Source organism: Psittacula echo, assembly GCF_963264785.1.
Source record: "Psittacula echo genome assembly, chromosome: Z".
Taxonomy (NCBI): Eukaryota; Metazoa; Chordata; class Aves; order Psittaciformes; family Psittacidae; genus Psittacula; species Psittacula echo.
Genome location: NC_137742.1, coordinates 81,660,414 through 81,683,016, shown reverse-complemented (window position 1 = coordinate 81,683,016; position 22,603 = coordinate 81,660,414). Strand labels below are relative to the sequence as shown.

Here is a 22,603-nt window from a genome sequence, read left to right as displayed (position 1 = left end):
CAATGGCCATGGCAGCCCATGTGGTTTTCACAGCCAGATGAAGGAAAATGCGAGGAAAAGGCCAGGAACATCTAGGTGCCATGTTTGCAGACCTCTGAGCCTGCCTTGTGGCCTCTTAATCTGAAATTAGAAGAAATCAAATTTCATGATTTTGTGACTTAAACATTTTCCTAGCATTTCTGCATTCAAATCCTCTCTGATTTTTCCATTTGTTTTTCAAACCAGCAGGACTGGTAGGTGTAGAAAGTAGTGATTGCTTTGTATGGAAGGTACTAGACAGTTCCATTCTTGCTCAGAACAGATGTGACTGCTGTGAATACTGCTTTTGCATTTTGGTAGAAAAATCTGCAAGCTTTCTGTTCTGCAGAGCATGGTCAGAATTACACAGACTGAAATCCATTGAAGGCACTTTTGTTAGAAGTAACTGCACTGAAAATGATAGGGAAAGCTACTTTCATCTGAAAGTAGATGAAATTGTATAAATATGAAAATATAAAAATAAAATAATATAAATAATATAAATAATATAAATAATATAATATAAAAATAAAATAAAATATAAAGATGAAAATTGTATAAATACTTTCATCTGAAAGTAGCTTTCTCTTTCTTTTTACTGCAAAGGAAAGGCAGTAAAATATAGTTTTGGGGAAAAAAAAAAAAAACAACCAAACAACAGAGAGTATTATTCCATAAAAAATAAACCATGAGATCATCTTTCTCACAGCTTACTGCAGCTGGGGAAGGAGGACAAAATCATTTCTTTTTAAATACGTAGAGTCACTATCTAGTTGTCATTGCCAGCACTTTGTTTTCCTTTAGGCTCAGACACACAACTTTACAGCTAACGGTCACTTAAGATTGGGCATAATTATTCTACAGAAAAATGGACCCATTGCCAGGGTAAATCCTTTGTTTGGAAGGCTCTTTGAAGGTGGCAGGTTTCAGGATTTTGGAGGTTGCTGTTGTGTCAGACAGGCATGAGAGAACTGGTCAGTGGACTTCTCTAATTACTATTTTTTATTTCTCACTGCTAAAGATAGTCACACTGCAGGTAGAAAAAACTCTCTGAACAGCCTCTAAACATCGAATTCACAATTTTAGAAAGTGCATGCCTGCACAATGCAATATGACTTTCATTTTGCTCTTCTTTCAGATTGTGCCAAAAACTTTGAATCCTCAGTGGAGAGAGCAGTTTGACTTCCATCTCTATGAAGAACGAGGTGGAATTATTGATATTACCGTGTGGGACAAGGATGCTGGCAAAAAGGATGATTTTATTGGCAGGTTTGTGCAGTTACAACCTTCTTGTTCCCTGGAGATGAGAGCAGATGATAAAAATGATCCTTGCTGTTGAAACTATTTCTTATGGCCATTTGTTCTTGGGTTTTGCTGGTTTTTTTTTTTCCAAGGTGGGGGAGGATTTTTTTCAGAGTATCAGTACCTTTTGCTGCGTTGATGTAATTCTTTACTTTGACGGTGTAAAATACTTTTTATTGACCAGTAGGTGGCAGCTTTTACCAATTGATAGGTTTCCCAAAGTAAAAATCCCACGGTTGGAGTAATACTCAAGATGCAGGAGATTCCATACGGCAACAGCCTGCTTGGAGGAGAAATAACTCTCCTGGCTTGTAATAGGCACATAAGACCAGAATTATGTACTTACTTTTTTAATCTGTTAAGTAAATGTAATGAGAGTCTTGAAAGGCTACACACAGCTTTTGGAGCAGAGAAATAAGATCATTCACCTGATCTGGGAAAAGCAAATGTTTGGGATCTGTCTTAGAGTTCAAGAAATTGTATAAATTTCCCTGGTCACACTTTATTGTACTGTGTAGGAAGAAGATACTAATGGGTTTTTTTAACAATGGTGTTAACTGTTATCTAATAGGGGGAAAAACTGTCTTGTGTTCATGTCAACCACAAAGTAGGTGCTGTTTGAAAAGCTCAGATATTTGTTTACATCACACTTTAAATGATAACCATACAATAATTATAATAGTAATAATTATTAATCCTGTATATTTTGATTGTGTGTTAGAATATTGGTTGCATTGATGCTGTTAACTAGTAGAATTACTTTTTTTTACTAGTTATAATTAGGAATGGAAATCCAAAAGACCAAGCATGTACTTTTCATTGTCAGCGTGGTTATGTTTCTACTGACTTTTTCCTTCCTCTTGTTCTGTTTAGGGTAATGGCATTCTTTGTCAAATGATATCAGTTGGATAATATTCTGTGTTTATTTGCCATCAAAAATTGTGGGAACTCAGGACACATACGGAGTCTGTGGCAAGCAAACAGCTTTAATATCAACAAAACCACTTCTCAAAAGTCTACACAGCAGGATTTTATTTTATATGATGAAACCCTATGGAAGGGATGATATGTTTATATTTGAAGTTCATGTTGCATTTGTTCCCTGTCTTGATTTCAGTTGGTGCATATGGTAACAATAACTGTTTTTCTGAAGTAACAAAATAATTTAGTCCTCTGTCAACATGTGATATACCTTGGGAAATTATTCCTATTTTCTGCTTAGCTTTAACCTTCCTTTCCAAATGATGTTGAGATTCAGAGTTTTCAACTGTGATTTTTCAGAAGACTGTTATCAAAGCAGTACTTACGTTGTTACTGTTACCAGATGTAAGAATGTAAGAGCATTGCATAAAATAAAAGACACCATTTTTTCTCAAAAACACTTGAAATCTAGATAACAATGTGATAGAGAAATTAGAAAAGGAAAATTTGTAACTTGAAACATGTGATCTGCTTGGGTAGTTTTTCAGATACCTAAAAAAGTTGAATGTCTTTAATTATGCATCTGCCTCTTTTTAGTAACTTACATGCTATTTTGCAAGTAACAAGTGAATTCTACGTTTTATTTTGGCTAAAAATACTTGATAGCATGAGAAGTCTCTCATAAAAGAATTCTTGAAGCCTTCATCATTTTTCAATGGGAGAACCTTGTTTTGTTTTATATAATTTTCCAATAGATGTAGTACTTATATTAAAAAAGGTGCTCATTAGGCAAAGCTAATCTGTAGTACTTCTGCAGCATATAACTAATTTTAACAAAATCAATGGTATTTTTCCCTGAAATCTTGCTGCTCCTGATTTTTGTGGCCTGTATGCTGACAGTGTATGTATAACTCCTCCTCAGTTTGTCCTTTCAGACACTCTCCCATTTCACCTTCTGTTGGAACCTTATCTCTGGATAATGCAACCTGCAAGCAAATTCCTCTCCATGAAGATTTCCATGAAAATCTGTCATTTGTCAAGCTCAATCTGAATACTAAAATAGGTCTTCATGTTCCCCCTTTCTGACACTCTTTTCCAGTCACTGTGGATAAAAATCACTGACACCTGACAGCTCCACTTTACATTGACCTCTCTTTTCCCCAGTTTCTCCTTTCGAGGCTGCCTCTAAAAGTTGGAAGTATTTTGGTAGAGACACTAAAGGCTTGCTAGTGTGTGTATGTTATGCAAAATGCATATTAATTTTGTAAATCATGACCAAGTCTTGCTCCACCATTAAGGCTCTGTGACTCTCAAGGCGTGTGAAGTATATCTAATATTTTGGTTCAGGTTCCAGGGAAAGTAATAATGAGGCTGTGGGAGGGAAACAACCAACTTGCTTGTGGTATTCTTGCATTGCTTAGTAATGAAGAGGAATCCCTTTCATCTGACATTGATCTGCCCCCTTTCTTTAACAATGTGCAAGTAGCAGCTGTTATAGGGAAATAATTTTATTAAATGCAAATGAAAATAATTATTGCTTGAAGATGTCCTGCATGGCCAAAGTATGGTTAGGAAGAAGACACATTGATTGAAGAGATCCTATTTATTGAGGGACACAGCAGACCAAATTGAGAAAACAAAAGAAAAGGTTGTTTAAGCAGTATTTCTCACCTCTCATCCATGGTATTGGGGTTTTGCATCCTCCATGTTCATCTGCTACAGAACATGTGTGAAGGCTAGCAGAAAAACAGGCATTACCAAGCAGCTTTGCCAGGGAATCTCTTTGAAGACAGCCATCCCTAAGACTGGTTCAGTGGTTCCAAATGGAGCTGGAGGTAGGAGATCAGGGTTGCCAGGTGAGAGGTTGAAAGGACAAACTCCGGGTTCCTCCTGGAAAATAGCATGGGAAATCCCCTTGAGCTGAAATGCTCTTACTATGATAAGCTCTGTAACTTGCAGATTTTATTCCAAAGCATAATGTCATAACTTCTGGCACGATACTCTGTCTCTGCCGGACTTCAGTGAAATAAAAGAAGTGGGAAGTCAGGAATGTAGATGCCTGTGGCCCCTGCTCATGCTCATTAGGCTGGAACATGTTCAGGGGCAGGTGAAGCTGGGAATGTGATGAGATAGCAGTGGCATGTGTGCTCAGACTGCGAGGGCTTAGACTATCTGTAATCTGTAGTTGAGAACAGGAAGACATAAGAAAGATGTTTGAGAAGGCTGAAGACATGAAAGGGAAATCCTGGCTCTGGGGTGGCATGGCAGGAGAAAGGTGGAAGTAGAAGGGGTGGCTTGTAAGAGAGAGGAAGGTGTTTAGAGAGTGTGAATTACAGCACAGCATCCTGATTCAGAGAAGAAGAAAGACATGTCTTTCACAGAACTATCATAAAGCTCTCTCTTCGTCTTGGTGCCCAGGCAAGTTCAGTATGGGAGTTCCTGAAAGGAGACACTGATGGCTTTCCATTCTTTGAGCACTATGTTTTCATAGAATTCATTTGAGTTTGTGTGCATTCTCCATGAAAATTTAAAGGATGTAGTACCCTGTGAACTTTCATCTTGGAATACTCTGAAAAAAATGAAATAGTAGAACCGTTTCAATGTTTCTTTTGGATTTCAAAAGCCTGGAAAAATATCTCAGATGAAAGCTTCAAGAAAGATCTATTTCTGAACAGATGTTGATTTGTATGGTGAATCACAGGGCTTAACCAGGACTGAGCTTCATCATGCAGGAGATTAAATTCTGGCATTCTTCTGAATATCTTATTTTTTAAAAAAACCCCACAACTCTTTCATCACCATGAGAGTTTAGTATTGGGTTGTTGGGTTTTTTTGGTTGGTTGATTGGGTTTTGTTTTAGGCTTGTTTGGGTTTTTTTGTTTCAAAAAAAACCCCCATTTTTGACTGTGAGGGTGATGATGCCCTGGCAGAGGTTGCCCAGAGAAGCTGTGGCTGCCCCATCCCTTCCAGTGTTCATGGCAGGGGCTTGGAGGAAGCTGGTCTAGTGGAAGGTGTCCCTGCCTGTGGCAGGGGCTTGGACCTGGATGATCTTAAGGTCCCTTCCAATCCAAAACAGCCTGATTCTATATGATTCTGTGATTCCAAGTCCAAAGACATGAGCTCTAGAAGTTTGGGGTTTTTTTGGAAAGCACCAGCAGCTAAAGCCATAGGGGCAGCATTCTTGAGTTCAAATAAGCATATGGACTTGAGAGAGCATTATTAGTCATTGTTTCATCTGATAAATAGAAATACATAAGTCTGTGTGTATATTGTTCAGTTTGAGTACATTTAACATTCACATTTTTTTGCTATAAGAGAACAATTTCTCATCCATATTGACTCAATATACTCCTGTTATTATCAGCATATATTGCAGTAGGTTTATGTAGCTAATACTAAGATCAAAATGAAGGTGGAATGGTTTTAGTCTTCATGTAATTATTTAACTTTCTTATCATTTCTGGTTTTGAGGGTGATCCTGGCTGTCACCTTTACAATAATCAGCTAATAAATCCTCATGATTGTTACAACTTTATGCATAGCAGTAATCTGAACAAATTGGCTGCTGACAGGTGGAATAAATTGCCAAGAATGAGTGCTGTCAGAGAATAAGTTGTTTCTGTGAACATACAGGATAAGTAAATCCCATGTCATACAGTTTTTTTCAGCTGAATTTATTTGCAGTCCAGTACAGCAGGATTTATAGCATTATTTATTGTTATGAAAAATGTGCATTTATTGTTAAAATGACACTGGATTTCACTCATATTTTTGCCAGGAAATTACTGTTCACATCATCTAGATCTATTTTCATTGGTATTTGTAGATGGTAGTATGTTTTTTTCCCATCTGGTGCAAATTAAGAACAAAAGACCTTGTGTATTTGTTAGGGCTATTTATTAATTTTATCTGTAGCACCCTGAAATCTCCCTGAATATTGCCATGAAGATTCAGATTTATTTTTGTGTGCAAGTGTGCATGGGTACACACCATAATTATGAAATACAAAGGTAAAATATTAAAAACTAAGTATTGAAAATTTCAACACCTAACCTGCTATACCTTAACTGCTTATTTTTTTCACAGTAATGAAGCTACAGAGATTTTTGGGGATGCGTACAATATAATAATGTGTAATAGTTTGTTGATTAAACATGATGACTAAAGTTAAATTACTGCAGATCTGTTTCTCTATCTAAAATGAAGATTTTGCCCAAAGCATTAAAATCTTAAAGTGCTGCAGGCAGGCTGGCCCTTGACAAATCCTGAGGGGTGCTGAGCATCTCCATTTTTGACTTGTCAAAGGGAGCTGGATGTAAATACTGCATCTCAAAATTCAGCCTTTAGGTATTCCACACCTTATTTATTACTATCCCTCAAAATTTTAAGTTCTGTTAGTGCAGGGGCACTGCTGGTCTGGTAGAAAGCCAAAAAAGATTCAGTTTTGGCTCACGTATCTTCAGAAACTTTCTCTTGTCAGGTATTTCACTATTTACAATTCTTACTGATAGTTGTTATGTCCACACACTATTGCAAAATTGATAGTATTCTCCAAAGTATTCTGAAATGCAGAATGCTGCACACAAGCTGGATTATATTTATGGATTATGTTTATGGATCCTTCTTTTGACCCCCTGCCTCCCACCAAATGACAGAAAAATGGCAAAATAAGTGCAAGGGAGAAGGAAAAGTGGAGTAACTGCCCAAACATGAGGAGCATGACAATAAGCGTAAAAAGTGGTTAGGGGTTTAAAATAGGCATTTGTGAGGGTTTGTGGAAGGTTGGAGCTGTGGGAAAGCTCTTGCAAAACTGCTTGGACCAACTAGTGAGAGGAGAACCATGTAGGAAGACATGATATTTATCAAAGCAAAGCAAGGTCAGTTTTGCTGCAAAGAAATTGCACTTGTGACACACTAGCAGCACTTGTCTGTTGAGTGTATGGCTGTGCTACAAGTACAACAAAGGAAATACCACCACACAAAAGGTCTGCAACTGCTTTTTTTCTCCCTCTGCTGTCTCCAAAGTAAATCCGTGGTTTCTCTGTGAAGAGCTGTGCTTAGGAAGATGTTAATTGGTCATTTCAAAATCCTCCAGCAGGATTTTGTGGCACAGGCTTTCTTTCATCAAGCAATAAATGCGTGACTGTATTCAGGAATTGCTCATTGACCAGTGACATTGTCCTGTGTTTCATCTAGCTCTCATATTTCTATTTTCAAGACTGACTTAGCCCAAACTGCAGAGCTCTTTCCTGCTTTCCGTGTGTTGCTGCATGAAAGCACCGCTTCCCAGGTCCTTCTGAGTTCTCCCAGCTTTCCAAGGATCCTCTCCAGCTTCCTTGGAATCCTCTCCATTTTCCCAATGACCTTCTCAAGCTTCATGTGGACCCCTTTCAACTTCCTGGGAATCTTCTCCAATCTCCTGGTATCCTTTCCATCTTCTCAGGGATCCTTTCCAGCTTCCCAATCTCGCCACCACTCTCCCCCCGAGTCAGTGTCCTACTTAGCCAAGTTACAGTCTCCATCTCTGGGAGATCTCCTGTTTTCCAGTCTGTCTCCTCTATCGACCGCCAATCACAAGAATCATGTAGGATCTGTCTTTTTATTTTTTTGTCATTATCTTTACACTTAAAAATTCCGAGCTTTGGTTCTTCCAAGAACTTCACATTACTGCGGTCCTGTCTCCCCGAGCTCTGTTGTTTGCTGTCAGTGCTTTCTGTTGGAGAATTTCCCCTCTCTGTTTGTTTCTTGGTTTTACTGGAACATTGTACTCTGCTCATAAAGGATATGGAGTCTCACAGATTGTAGCAGCTTATGCCTCGTTGCTTCTGATGTGTGATCAGCTCAGTTCTAATTGCAGGATCACGCAGTTTCCTCTCCCTGGCATCCTTTGGAACAGCGTAGACCTGGATCACAGTGGAGTTAAAAGGCTGTCTTCCTGAACAAGTCCTGATGATAATTAAGTTGCCTGGGTTGTAGCCAAGTGGTGCTTTTCTGTCCCTATCACTTAGGATTGTACCAATTCCTCTTTTATGCTTTATTTTGTCATGTGAGAAAATGATCTTGCTGTCTGCTGTCTCTCCCTTGCCTGGCCACCTGGCTTTTAAGAGGCCTTCTGTGTCATGTTGCTACCTTTGTAATTCATTCATTAGCAAGGACATTTCACCAGGGTGCCAACGCAGTCTTACATTCCAGATTCTGTTAGAACTAGAGAGGGGAGGTGATTTTTACCTCTTAGACATGCTGATAATAAAATACTACATTTAGTTCTGGCTTCCACACTTTCAAAAGGATGCAGGGGAATTTCACTGGATCAGAAAAGTTACAAAAACTCATTTGAGGGCTGTAGGAAATGTGTTCCAGGGAAATGTATAGGAAGCTGAAGGTGTTTAGCATATCAAAAAGAAGATCAAGAAGAGATATGATTTTGGTATATAAGTACCTCCACTAGAAGAAAACACTGAGCACTAAAGGCTTTTTCAACAGAGTAAACAAAGGCATTAGAAGAACCAAAGGCCAGATTCATTTCAAATTAAAAATAAATCAGAAATGCATTTCTAACAGTTTGGATGATTAGCACACTGAACACAGTTTCAGAGAAGTGGTGAATTCCCCTTGAATCCTCAAATTTCCTTCCATGGGAGCTGTACCTTGTTTCCACAGCGACTTTCCTGCGATACTTTGGTATCTTGAGGCACTCGTGTTTTTATTCCCTCCTGATCTCCCAAGAGCCAAAAATCCAGATCCACCCGGTACTTGATAATGCTCATATGCAGAGCTGGTTTGAAATGTGCCTCCATAGCTCTCCTGGAATAGTCAGCCAGCCAGAGCCCCTGCCTACCACTTCCAGTGCTGACACAGGTCAGGCACTGCAGGGACCATACAGTGAGGGGCAGTGGAGAAATGCAAAATATTCAAAGTGCACTAAAAAAATTAAATTCCCTGAAATGCCATGTATAGCCATGCTTGAAAATGTGTCTGTGAAGGTAATGGCTATTTTTAATGGCTTGGGGATGTTAGTTGATGAGAAACTGAACATGACAGGCAGTGTGTGCATGAGCCCAGAACTGCCCTGTGTGCTGGACTGCATCCCCAGAGCATGAGCAGCAGGTCGAGGAGGGGGATTCTGTCCCTCTACTGTGCCCTGGGAAGACCCCTTCTGCAGTCCTGTGTCCAGCTCTAGGGCAACAACACAAGAGGGATGTGGAGCTGCTGAAGCGAGGCCAGAGGAAGCCACAGAACTGCTGCGAGGGCTGGAGCAGCTCTGCTCTGGAGACAGGCTAAGAAAGCTAGGCTGGTTCAGCCTGGAGAAGAGAAGGCTCCTTAAGGGGAGACCTTAGAGCAGCTTCCAGTGCCTAAAGGGGCTCCAGGAAACCTGGAGAGGGGCTTTGGACAAGGGCCTGCAGGGACAGGACAAGGGGGAATGGCTTTAACCTGACAGAGGCAAGATTGAGATGAGATCTTAGGCAGAAGTTCTTCCCTGTGAGGGTGGTGAGGCCCTGACACAGATTGCCCAGGGACACTGTGGCTGCCTCATCCCTGGCAGTGTTCAAGGCCAGGTTGGACGGGGCTTGGAGCAACCTGGTCTAGTGGAAGGTGTCCCTGCCCATGGCAGGAGGTTTGAACCAGATGGTCTTTAAAGTCTTTATGACCTTTTAGTCTTCCAACCCAAACCATTATATGATTCTATGAATTCTTCAGGCTGACTTCTGCAAAGCTGGAGAACTTTTTCTTTCAGCAGCACCATGTAACTAGGAATTCTATGAGAAACAGAATTGTCCATAATCACTATTATCTCCTGCCTTGTGACAGCTGCCAGTTTTATGCAACTTATGGTCTCCTCAAATGGCTGTAATTTTTCATGTTCCTCAATTTGAGAATGCAAGACAAAATTTTCTGCCACAACAGTATCATTCTGCATCACATTCTGATAACATTCTGATAACATTCTAATTCACCTTCATTCTCAAAGCATCTTTGTTCTCCATGGGAACAGTTGTTTGTGACAAATGTCTTTTAACAGAACATCTTAACTGATGTGAAAGTCAAAATTGCTAAAGCTTCAAAGCTTGGAATACTTGTATATACTCTCAGTAATATGTAAAGGGGCATTGTCACCTTGAACTTTCCAAAAGCTATTTATCTTTAGAATTTTTTTGTTAACTTCAGGGCTTGTAAGGAAGCTAATCCAAATAGAAGTTTGTGAGTTTCCTACTGATGTCTGTAAAGGTTATTCTAGCACAGGGTTCTAGGTATTCTAAAGGTATTCTAGGAGAGCGTTTAGGCAGTGCCTCAGCAAAACCAGGTTTCTTAGAAGCTGCATGTCCTACAAGGCAGAGGAGAGGACATGGCATAGAACAAGAAATGTGCTTTCGCCCAGCGGTGCACACACAGAAATGTGCTCAACCTGCATTTCCACAAAAAACATCAGCAACACTCCTGAACGGAATCACAGACTGGTTTGGGTTGGAAGCAACCTTAAAGCCCATCCCGTTCCAACCCCCTGCTGCAGGCCGGGACACCTTCCACTAGAGCAGGTTGCTCCAAGCCCCATCCAACCTGGCCTTGAACACTGCCAGGGATGAGGCAGCCACAGTGTCCCTGGGCAACCTGTGCCAGGGCCTCACCACCCTCACAGGGAAGAACTTCTGCCTAAGATCTCATTTCAATCTTGCCTCTGTCAGGTTAAAGCCATTCCCCTTGTCCTGTCCGTACAGGCCTTTGTCCATAGCCCCTTTCCAGCATTCTTGTTGGCCCAATTTAGTTACTGTTTTCATCAAGTTATCTATGGGCCCTCAGAGGATATTTTTCCTGTTAAAATGGTTAAGGCACGTGGTGGAAGAAGCTTCCAGATAACTTCCTACCTGTTGTATGATTTTAGGAAATACCAAGCTGGTGATCATGGAGATCTATCAAGCAGAGAGTGGTGACGTTTCTTAGGTCTTCGTTCTAGATGTTAGGATATTAGGAACATTTTATAGATGTAGTAAAGGTGCACAGGTAAAACCAATTGTTTCTTTTGACCTAAATAAAAAATAGCAAGGACTATTAGTTTTGCAAATGTCCTGTAACTTCAGGAATAGGAGAGCTTGGAACTCTGATCTAAACCATGTAATTTTAACAGTCATCACAGTTTTCTCATGCATGAAGGTTTTCTGTTCTGGTGGGGTAGCTTTTGTGCCTGGTTTTGGGTCAGAAGTGGATTATTTCTACATTACTTGTATCATAGTGACTTTCTTTAAGACAGTTTAGTCTGATTCTTTCAATGATTATTGTTTAAAGATGTAATGTTGTTGCAGAGACGTATTTTTGAGTGCTATCTGTTTTGATATTAACTATCAAAGAATATTTAAACCAGGCACATCTCCAGCTTTGGATGCATGATTCCAATATTTTTTATCTTAAGGAGGGCTTTACACACCTTACTGCAGCCTAAATAATAATTTGGTAGTCTTTGTACATGTGCGACACTTGTATTGACCGCCAGCCTGCACTAACAACAGCTTTAGTCTTTCCTTACAGTTAACGTAATCTCTCACTCCTTATCATTGAAAGGATTCAATATAAAAGGTAAATAATCAGCTCAGAATTCTACGTCAGTTGGAGGTTTTTTTCCATTGTAAAATAATTGAACCTTGTTACTCTATGAGCTTTGCTGTAGCTCAATTTTGACAGCTGCACTACAGAGAGTACATTTAAAAAAAAAAAAATTAAAAAAAAAATTTCCTGTAGCAAATTTAATCTCCCTGTGATAGCACAGGATCCGTTTTATGAGGCCGCATTTATTCTCATAATTGGCTATTTCCTGTCCTTAAATGCCTATTTATTCATGTCTGCCACTTTTTTCTCAGTTTATTGGCACTGAGGTCACACATTATCTTTCTCTTCAAAATCAATTGACATTTTATGAAAAGAGTTTGCTAGGTGTTTAGTTTAGTGAGAGTGGCATACAGAACATGTGGTTGTCACATTAAATAGTTGCTTTTGAAAGCAGAGTATTCAGTGACTTAACTGTATATAGAATATATTCATTTACTTTATTTCAATACTATTATTGTTTTTATTTAGAGTAATGAATTGGCAAAATATTACTGGGCGATGCTATCAGAAGTATTCAAATAGTGCTTTTTCACAGAAATTCCAGAGGAGTGCACAGTGGCGTTACATTTGACATAGGTGTTGAATTTCCCAGCATGCTCAGAGTTTCAATTTAGGAAAGTTGAAATTAGCGAATTATACAAATTAAAATATTAAAACTTATAAGCTTTGCACAGACTAATGACTCACCCTAAGGTATTCTTATTCTAATTAAAAGCTTGTGGACAGCTCTTTGTTAGCAGTGATACTCTTTTCCCTTCAATGCTCTACCTTTTATTTTTAAAGGTGTTCCAAAGCTATTTCTGCTGGCTGCCACATACAAAGCCATTCTTCATTAGCTCAGTGTACAGTACAACCAGGGTTTATTCAGAAGGGGATCAAGCAGCTTTCAGCCAGTCTGTGCAGTTATAAGTGGTCCCTGCTCATTACAATGAGGGTCATCTTATTATATAGGGGGTTGTGGCATGAGGTTTTATCTTAGATGCCTGCATGGAGCTTTGACTGCACATGCACAGCTTACTGCAGAACAGCTGAGCCTTTTGGGTGGTGCTCCAGTCCTGGTTTTCTATGCTCAATCATGCCAACTCCATCACAATTAAGTCCGCGCAGATTTTCAGTTTATTTATTAACTTATTTATTTATTTATTTTGGGGATTTTTACTGTTGTTAGATGAATGGCATAAAAAATATTCACATCAAAACTTCCATTTTGTGTTTATACAAGAGGTGTAATTAAAAAACAATTTGCATCCAAAACTGGATTTTTAAAATCCTCTTTGGTGGCATTCAAGTAAGACACATTAATTAACCTTGTTTCTAGTGTCTACATTCTTTTTAATATTTAATGTTCATAGGGATAACAGGTCGTAGGTTAAAAAAAAAAAAGAAAAAAAAGGTCAAGCAAACGGCATAGATTGAAGCTGAAGGGGAATCCTTCCACAAGCTGGGAAGGAATGGGATTTCTGCTTATTTTTTCTGTCCGGCTGAAGGCAAGTAAGGCAATGTGCTCTGTTTGATGTGAAGAAAACTGCATGCTGATGGAGAATGTTTGTTCATAGGTGCCAGGTTGACTTGTCGACCCTGAGTAAAGAACAAACCCACAAACTGGAGATGCCGCTGGAGGAGGGAGAGGGATACCTGGTGCTGCTGGTCACTCTCACAGCCTCAGCTGCAGTCACTATCTCTGACCTCTCCGCCAACTCCCTGGAGGACCAGAAGGAGCGAGAGGAGATACTGAAGAGATATGTATGAAGTGCTTCTTTTTTGCCCTTTGCTTGCAAAGTGTTTGCTTGTATAAGTAATAACTATTGGGGGAGGAAAAACATACATATATCTCTTATATTCTTATCACACTCAGTCAGTGACAATCATATAAGCTAGTTACTAGTGTTATCACAGCTAGTACAGTTAACATCAAGAAGAATACAAATACTCTTTATACAATAGGGCTTTTTAACATAGTGATTCAGCTATTTGATGGGGTTAAAGAAGTTAGTTTTACTGCCTTGCAGATAATTTTACCAAGTACAAAATAACTAAGGGGTCAGTCAGTGACTGTATACTTTCTAGAGTATTTACTCCAAATGGGTTGACGTGCCAGCAGTTTTCAGCTTTTTTTAAACATCTACAAAAAGGCAAGAAAACTTTTTTTTTTTTTACCTGCACATTAGAGGCTGGACTAATATTTTGTGTCATCAAAATAATTGTTTTAAGCAATATTTCTATTTAAAAATATTCCAAACCAAAATATTTTTATTTTCCACATTACTCAGAATCTGTGTAGTTTTATCAAAGCAACAGAGGGGGGAGCTCTTACTCCAGTGTTCGCTAATACCTAAATAAAAGTAACTACACATGGAGAAATAATAAAAAAAAAAAAAAAAAAAAAAAAGCATAGCTATTTCCACTTAAAATTACAAGGCTTTTATTGTACAATGCTGCCAGGTGTTTAGAAAGGCTTCTGTAGACACTCAGGCGTTAAACCAAGCTCTGGTTAACAAAGAGCCACTTAATTTTTTTTTTTTTTATTTTTATTTTAAAATATTCCTATTCCATGACTGACATCCTTTCAATAACTGAATTTAATAAAGATGTACCTTATCAGGCTGTGCAGATAACATGAAGTGCTAGTACTAATGCTGTACAATATTCTTCAAACAGATTAGCAGGATGTGCGCTTCAGCAAATTTATTCTGGCTATCTCCACTGAATCAGCTGTCTGCTAATGCTTGTACAACTCAGACACCAATAGCGTTATCATAAACACAGTTTAATAGAGGTGACTTAGTGAGGCTAAACATAGTATTCCTAAACCAACTGAGAGCTAATGTATTGTGCACCATCTTTGAAAAATAATTACAATTAAGAGAGTGCACCTTTTGGAATTCACATAGACAGTCTGTGGTTGTCAAAATAGACCTTAATAAATAAATAAATTTCTGGTGGATATGTTTTTGCAGTGACATACTTCCTGCCACCAAGTGCAACAGTACCATATTTCTGTGAATTGTTGTGTGTGGTGATATGGCACCCAAGTGATACTGATAGTTTTGATAATTTCAGTAGCAGTATAGAAACATGTGGCAACTGTGTATTATTAATTGTTTTTCCTAAAATTCTCAATTTTTTTCGTTCCCAGTGTAAAGCAAAATCATGTGGTATAAGACCAATCTATTTATTTCTGTTTCTTACATATTCAATAGATATGTATATTTTCTTGGGTTTACATTACTGTAAGCATTTAAAAACATTTATATTTTTTAGAAGATGTTCATATTGGAGAAGCATGAATTTCTCATTATGTGTTTTGGAAAATTATAGTATCGATGTACCTTTGTGACAAATTTTACTGTTTTTATTAAAATGACTGGTGGGTAGCAGAAGAAAGAAATTATAACTATTAATGAAATTCAAGTAGTTTATTTTTATTGATGTTTGAGTTATCTTTGGTATTCATCTTTCTCCTTCAGAACCAATACAAAGGAAGAGTATGCAATGAGCAAGATGTACTTTTCCCTATTGAGTAGCTGTATTTTGGGGTTTCTTTTTTGTCCTCTTAAAAAAAAATCTAGGTACGATTTGAGAAATGTATTTTGCACCCTTTCTGCAGCCAAAACCAGTTAATGAGCTGACCTTGCCATCAGATCAAATAGCCTTGGAAAATGACTCTATTACTGTCATTTAACCATTTGTAGCTGAACATCAGAGCCTTACAAATTAAACAGGCATTACTGTTTGAACCATTATTTTACCACAATTGTCTGAAAAGATTAATTCCTTTTGGGGTGAGGAGGGGGGCGCATTAATGGGTACAGACCAAGAGAGATTGTATGACCTTTTCAGAACGGGTGTGCTGAACCCATGGTCCCCCTTGTCACAGTTTAAAAACCAGAGGAGCTAGTTTAGAGAAGAAGTTGTTAGCATTCCATTTTTATTATGACATTTCACAGTCATCCGATTTAATGTCCCTTGACCAGATTGTCCACCGTGAGACGATGGGCTTGAAATGTTATTTAGAGCATTGATAAAAGGTGAGCAGTTCTAAGATGACAGCGAGTCATAAGGCTGGTGGTGTGACATTAATTTTCTCCATAACAGAGATGGAATAAGACGTCATGGTGACAAGCTGTCAATCAGCACTGGCCCCTCAGTGTATCTTGATGCCATAGGATGGGGTATTGCTTCTCCCATAATAGAGCTGAACTGAGATGCTCTCCCTGACAGCTGCTGCAGCCATACAGAAAATATATTATACAGCCTTTCATTAAAGAACTAAAGAGGACTCATCTCCAGAGCATTTCAATCTTTTCCCATCTATTGAGGGCTGAAAAGATTCACAGCAAATCACGGATTCCTCTGCTATGGAAATTTCAGGCTTCAGGAGCCATGCAGGTTTCCAGGCCTTCAACAATAGTCATAAATAAGAAGACAGAATATCATCTGATAAATCATTACTTAAGGTTATGTATTTAAAGTAACATATTAAAGTAATTTGCTTCTTCTGCAGTCTCTGCCACAGCATTGTACACATTTCCATCAGTCTCCGCAAGTCACGATGTGCAGTAAATGTATCTAAGACAGATGACTTGCTGGAACTGAAAGTTCAAAAATAATTATTCTGCGGGATGCTGACAAAGGTAGCAAAGTGAAATACAGTGTGGGTGCCTTTTGGCAGAATAAGCTGACCAGGATGAAATTTGGAGAAAAGGGGACTGTTCGGCACTGCAGGAAGGGGGGGAAGTCATTTGGCTTGCTTGCTCTGTGTTTGGCTTTTGCTTTGTTTTCTTTCTGCAGCTTGGTGTTTGTTTTGTTCATTGGGAAACTTGGGTGAAATGAAGAAGCGTTTTTGTAAATCCTTTCACCTTCATCATGGTATTAGAGCAGAATTATACCTGTTGTAGTCCCAGTTCTGATAGGAAGCATCCGAACCTTAATCATTACTATAATAAATGAGGGATGGTGCCAACATGCTTTTGAATTTTAACAGTGCTATCTGTAACACTGTCTCTGCCACCTTCAAGTGTGTAAGCACACAAGCAGAGGATTGAGTGCTGATTAAATTTGACTGACAGTATTTTTAAGCTGTATTTCTGGTGATTAATGTATTAAAAATTATAAAAATATTATTAATCATTAGCTCATGATAACATGCATGCATGTGTTCATATGTATGTAGCATGTGGAGTATTACTTAACTGGGTTCCACTGTTCTGTATACCAAGGTCAAACCTTCACTGTAAAGAGTAGATGGTCAGTTGGTGCTTGTGAAATTAGTATGAGGTGATTTGTTAGAATTGTCTTACTAATAAAGGAATGCATATTATGGCCATTTTAATATATAGGTTATCTATGCATAAACATACTGTACCTTTTGCAAGATGACATTTAATATTTCATTTAAACAGTGCCCTTGGTTTTCAGATCAGTTGTTTATTCTGCTTTTCCATAACAGTCGAGTTTGCCTTCATAATAAATTAAAGAACTGTTGACTTGGTGTTTTACCTGATGTTAGTGTTTTCTAGAAATCTGGACATTATCATAAGCAGAGGAAAAGGTTTCACCTGCACTACATTAAAATTTTAGAAAAGTCCACAGGCATTAAATGCGTTAGTCCAGATTTTAAAATACTTCAACATAAAGCTACATGCTAGCATTTATAAACAACACTTGCAAAAGCAACCAAAAATTAGACCACATAAAAGTACATGATTTGAAATTAACCTGAAAATCTAATTTTAGTCTTCTCTTTTGGAGTTCCTTCCCTAGGTTATCTAAAACTAAATGATAATAACAGGTTGGTTATTAATTAATTGCTGATTTAAAGTTGCACTCAATATTCTATCATTTGAAATTCTGCAACTATTAAAATATATTTAAAGCTAGATCATGGGGATTTTAACATTTCACACCTAACCAGTGCAATGCTCCCAGACTGTTACTTCTAGTTATTTGAAAAAAGAGCAGCAACAGAGCACATTTTCCAAACAGCTTTCTGAACTATGTTAGATGAATAAATGCAAGTGTTAGCCTACTCTTTAATTTTCAATTCCTCTTTTTAATATCTGCATATATTGCTAAAATGTATGTTAAAAGAAAAGTAAAAATTTATGGTAAGTGCTTTCTGCCATGGAATTAGAACCAGCTTTTAAGTCTTCTTTTTTTTATATATATAAATATATTTTTTGCACATGATTATTATGAAATTTAAGTTGTTAAGTTCTCTTTTGATTGTTTTTGCTCTTGTTATTTGCAAGCTAGGTGCAAGCTTGCATATAATAGTGAACTACAATAAGAAAAAAAATACTGACCCTAAGTCATTGTTCAAAATTTTGTTGGAGCCCTCAAAGTGAAAAACAGAAAAATTAGAAAAATAGAAAAAATAGAAAATGTGAACATATATCTTATAAAAGTATTCAGGAAGAGGAACTGTTTCATTGTATTAATTTCATTAATACACTGATGCAGTTTAAAATTTTGATGGACAGTTGGTCATTAGGATTAAGGCAGTAGAATTGGTGATGTATTTAATAATTCATATTCTCATTTTTCCTTTTCATTTCTTGATTGGGAAGCTAAAGTTACAAAACACTGAAAGAAACACTGACAACTGTACATTCTTCAGAAAATAGTGTTTAAAAGTGTGAGCATGTTAGACAAAATTACACTAACATCTGAGCTGGGGAGGAGACTATAATATTGTTTTGGTTTGTCTTTTTTGCAACCCAGAATTCTTTTTCTTTTTATTATTTTTTAGAGTCCAATGATGATGTTCCATAACATGAAGGATGTGGGATTTCTTCAGGTGAAGGTCATCAGGGCAGAAGCATTGATGGCAGCTGATGTCACAGGCAAGAATTCATTTTAGTTTCTGTGATAATAAATATCGTAGTAAGACTGGACCTTCTTAGAAGTGAAACATATTATGCTTAAAGCAGAAGTTTATCTAAAGATTATTGTCTTCACAGAGCTCAGCCTCACCTTCTGCTCATTAAGAAGAAAGCCTGCAAACAAGCAAAATTTTTGTAAGCAAGGCAGCAAGTCGTTCTAATGCTAGCAGAGCACTACATAGGTTACTTCTCAGGAGGGTGAAATATACATTTTTCTCCATCATAGGTCCTCAAAAAAAATACATAGAAAAGACTTCTTTTTCTAGTAGACAAAAAAATACAAAACTATCCAAATTAAAGATGAATTCCAGAGGACTAGGCAAATGAAAGGTTCTAGATTTAGATGCAACTTCAAATTTGTTGCCAAAAGAACAGCTTGATATCTGCCAAATATTTAGCAAAGCTGGTGTTGATTTCAGACATTTCAGTCATTTCAGAGATTTCAAATAAATGCAAAATAATTGCAGTTTCCTGTAACTACTGCTTGTCTGTTTAAGAAATAAAATAAGAAAGTCTTTTTTTATTTTCTGTTTTTGTAACATAAGCTGGACGGATAATTCAACCTTCTACTTTTCAAAATAAGAAAAAAGTTTTTCAGCCATAATGGCTAAATTTCACCAGAAATATCCAGGTTGTCTCCTGTAATCACCTTCACACTGCACAAGTTGAATGGAGCAAAATGAGCTGCTTCTGTGTCAGAAAACAGTCATCTCTGCTTTAAAAAAAAAAAAAAAAAGATTAAAAAAAAAATGATACTAATCTAGCTGGTTTAACTGCAAACTGGACATTGTTCTGTTACAGAGGCAGAACATACTCACTTTTAATAGTTTTTTGTGAATTAGCATGAGCACCAGTATTTTTTTTTTTTTCCTCAGCCAAGTTAGGAGCAAAGACTTTATTGCTATAACTGATTATCCAGTTTGTGGCACGCAAAATAACAGATTCTATTTTCGGGGAGGTTAGAGAAATGCTTCTAAAGATTCCTCTCTTTGCTTTGACCTTGTAATCTAATGTGGTCTGAACAGAGAGAGAGATTAAGTTATTCAGGGGCAAATGGAATAATTCAGTCCCTGACCTCGTTCAGTCTTCAACTTTTACAGATCAACATGTCATTTGTGCTGGTTGAAGAAATTTTTTGGAAATACATTTGATTCAATTAGAGATGTACAGAGCTGCCAAAAATTTTCAGACATTTCATTTACAATGGCGGTCACGAAGACAGGGAAGAACAGTGGATACCTTCCCGTGTCCTGCATATTCTGTTCATTGGCAAGAAAACAAAGTTTGCATGACAGATACGTTTTGTAAGATGGCTGTGCATTCCAGACACTGCAGAAACAATGTATTTTGACAAAAATACCTCATATTTTGAAAAGAGGCTTTATTAATTGCTGCAGTAATGTACATTTACTTTTAGTAACTTATGAGTACATACAGATCATTGATTTCAGATTAAACTTTGAATAGTAATTTTTAGAAGTGAAGTAGTCATTTGGTGATTCAAATTTGATTTGCAAAAATAGTTTGAAACTGGACCCTCCACCTTGGTTCAATGGGGCAATGTTATGTCAGTGTAGAAAGCGCTGTCATCAGTGGTGTAATTTACGCGACTAAGGATTGCTTCCTAAGGACTAGTTTGCTGTTCTTACTATGTTGTTTTTTCAGAGTTAATCTTTTGCTCTCCACTGAGTCTGAAAAGTAGCTGAAACACCTGTATAGTACCTGTGTGGTTTGCTTTGCTTCCTGTCTGCTGAATGCATCTGATTTCACTTCGAGGAATTTTTTCATGTGAAGCAATAAATCAAAATTTATTAGTTTGGGCTGAGTGGATTTTAAAAATCTTTAATATTCCATCATTAAGCATAAGCATAGACAGAAAAAGATTTCTGTAATCTTTTAAGTAATCATCAATCTTGCTACCGTTGCAAGGATTTCTTTTTCCTTTCAAATTGTGAAATTTTCCTTTTGTTACAATACATTCATTGAGCAGCATTGTAATACTGTATTAACTCTGCATGAATAAAGAGCAATTGAGACTCCCGTTGAATAAATGAGTAAAAAGCACATACTACTTTTAATGAAACCCTCAATTCTTCTGCTTTTCTTAGAAAGCCCATAGCCTTGTCCAACTGAATGCTACTACAGTAGGTCACTTCACCTAAGCCCCTAATAAGATATTGACAGTCAAGGGCAGTTTTTTCTCCAGTCTCAATAGCCCAGTGTTGGACAGTGCATTTCAAATTGTTCAGGTTAGTGTAGATACTTTTTTAAAAGAGAGAGATTAAGGGTGGTGGCTCATGCCTCAGTTTACAAACAGCCCTCTCCCCCCATCCAAACAGATTGAACAAGGTGGCAGGGTGGGCTAGAATTAGGGCGGAGTTGTGACAGGGGGCAAGTGGCACCACCTGTTTGAAAATGAAGCGTTGCTCAAATGTGCCAGAACTGAGTTTTAAATATACTACAGAAAAGAACAAAGTGAGATCTCTCCTCACTCAGCTTCCTTGCAGGGAAGTCTAAGAAAGGGAGGAGCACCAGAGGATTGGGAGATTCCCCGCCAGTGCTTGAAAGCTGACCTCGATTGTAGGGAGAGCTGGAAAATAGGGTGTCTTCCAGGACTGAGGCCTTTGAGAGAATTGCCAGGTCTATGAGGATGTTTCTTCTGCAAAAGCAGCATCTTTCCATGGTCAAAACACAATTCTAGGGCTTCCACTAATGCAAAATTATGTTTTGTTGGAAATTGTGGTCACGGCAAATATCCCTATCTGGAAAATATGGGGGTTATTTTTTTTTTTTCCTTAACAATAATCTATCAAATGGAGAGACATGGAGTTTACTTTTTTTTTTCTTCTTGAGAGGGAAAGGTTCTTTGACTCTTCCATTGTGTTTTAGCTGTTCACTGTAAGGCTGTTTTCTCCCTAAAATCTCAGCTAAAAAGTTTTATATCCCTCTTTCCCCACAGGAGTCTTTGCTCATTTGTGGTTACTCTGGAACACATACAGACCTTATTGAGGGTTCAGCTGCTTGCGGGGCCCTGGCATGGCAACATGTGTGTTTACAGAGGTGTCCTTTACACCAAGAAATATGTGATGATGCAGTAAGAATTAAAACATACTCAGCTTACCATGACAGCCTCTGAAACCATATGCAGTTCACCTAACCTGCATGAGTTTTGGAAAACAATAGACCTTTCATCAGATCTTAGGCAGAAGTTCTTCCCTGTGAGGGTGGTGAGGCCCTGGCACAGGGTGCCCAGAGAAGCTGTGGCCACCACATCCCTGGCAGTGTTCAAGGCCAGGTTGGATGGGGCTTGGAGCAACCTGGTCTTGTGGAAGGTGTCCCTGCCTGTGGCAAGGGGTTGGAACTGGATGAGCTTCAAACCAATCCATGGTTCTAGGATTCTGTGATCCTATGACATGGTGCAGTTGGGGTAATAGGTAGGCATATTGTGTTTGCAGCAAAGTGAGGTGTAGATGTGTTGCAGTGGGGGACTGCAGGCTTTGCAGGCAGCATTTGCGTCTCCTTTACTGGGGAGATGTGCTCTTCCTTTTCCTTGAATCATGAAATACAATTGAAAACCTCTGCCTTATTATTGGCAAGAAACAAGCAGGTTGGGAAAAGACGTGCTCTGATCACTTTCATCTGATCAGTTTGATCATGGTTTGATCAGTTTCAGCAGAAGCCCTATTATTTTAAGGAATAACAGTTAGCAACTCAGATTCATTAGCAGAGCAAAATCCAAGCTCTGTGTGACGGCCTGACTAGAAAACAGTTTGTTTTGCTGTCTTTGGGCTTTAATTAAGACATGTTCAATTCTCGCCCCCTGGCTCCCTGCTCCCCCTGCCCCCACCCTGCTTGGTGTGTCACAGACCGGCTATCAGACG

General features: G+C 38.2%; 1 protein-coding gene across 1 annotated transcript in view; it reads left to right on the top strand.

Annotated features, from left to right (window-relative positions):
* Positions 1 to 22,603, top strand: part of MCTP1 (multiple C2 and transmembrane domain containing 1) — a gene marked incomplete at its 3' end in the record, with an annotated part of 278,893 nt that overhangs the window by 140,662 nt on the left and 115,628 nt on the right. Inside the window, 3 exon segments of the mRNA XM_080636973.1 lie at positions 1,157 to 1,287; positions 13,395 to 13,581; positions 18,590 to 18,683. Of these exon segments, the coding sequence (XP_080493099.1) occupies positions 1,157 to 1,287; positions 13,395 to 13,581; positions 18,590 to 18,683 (412 nt within the window).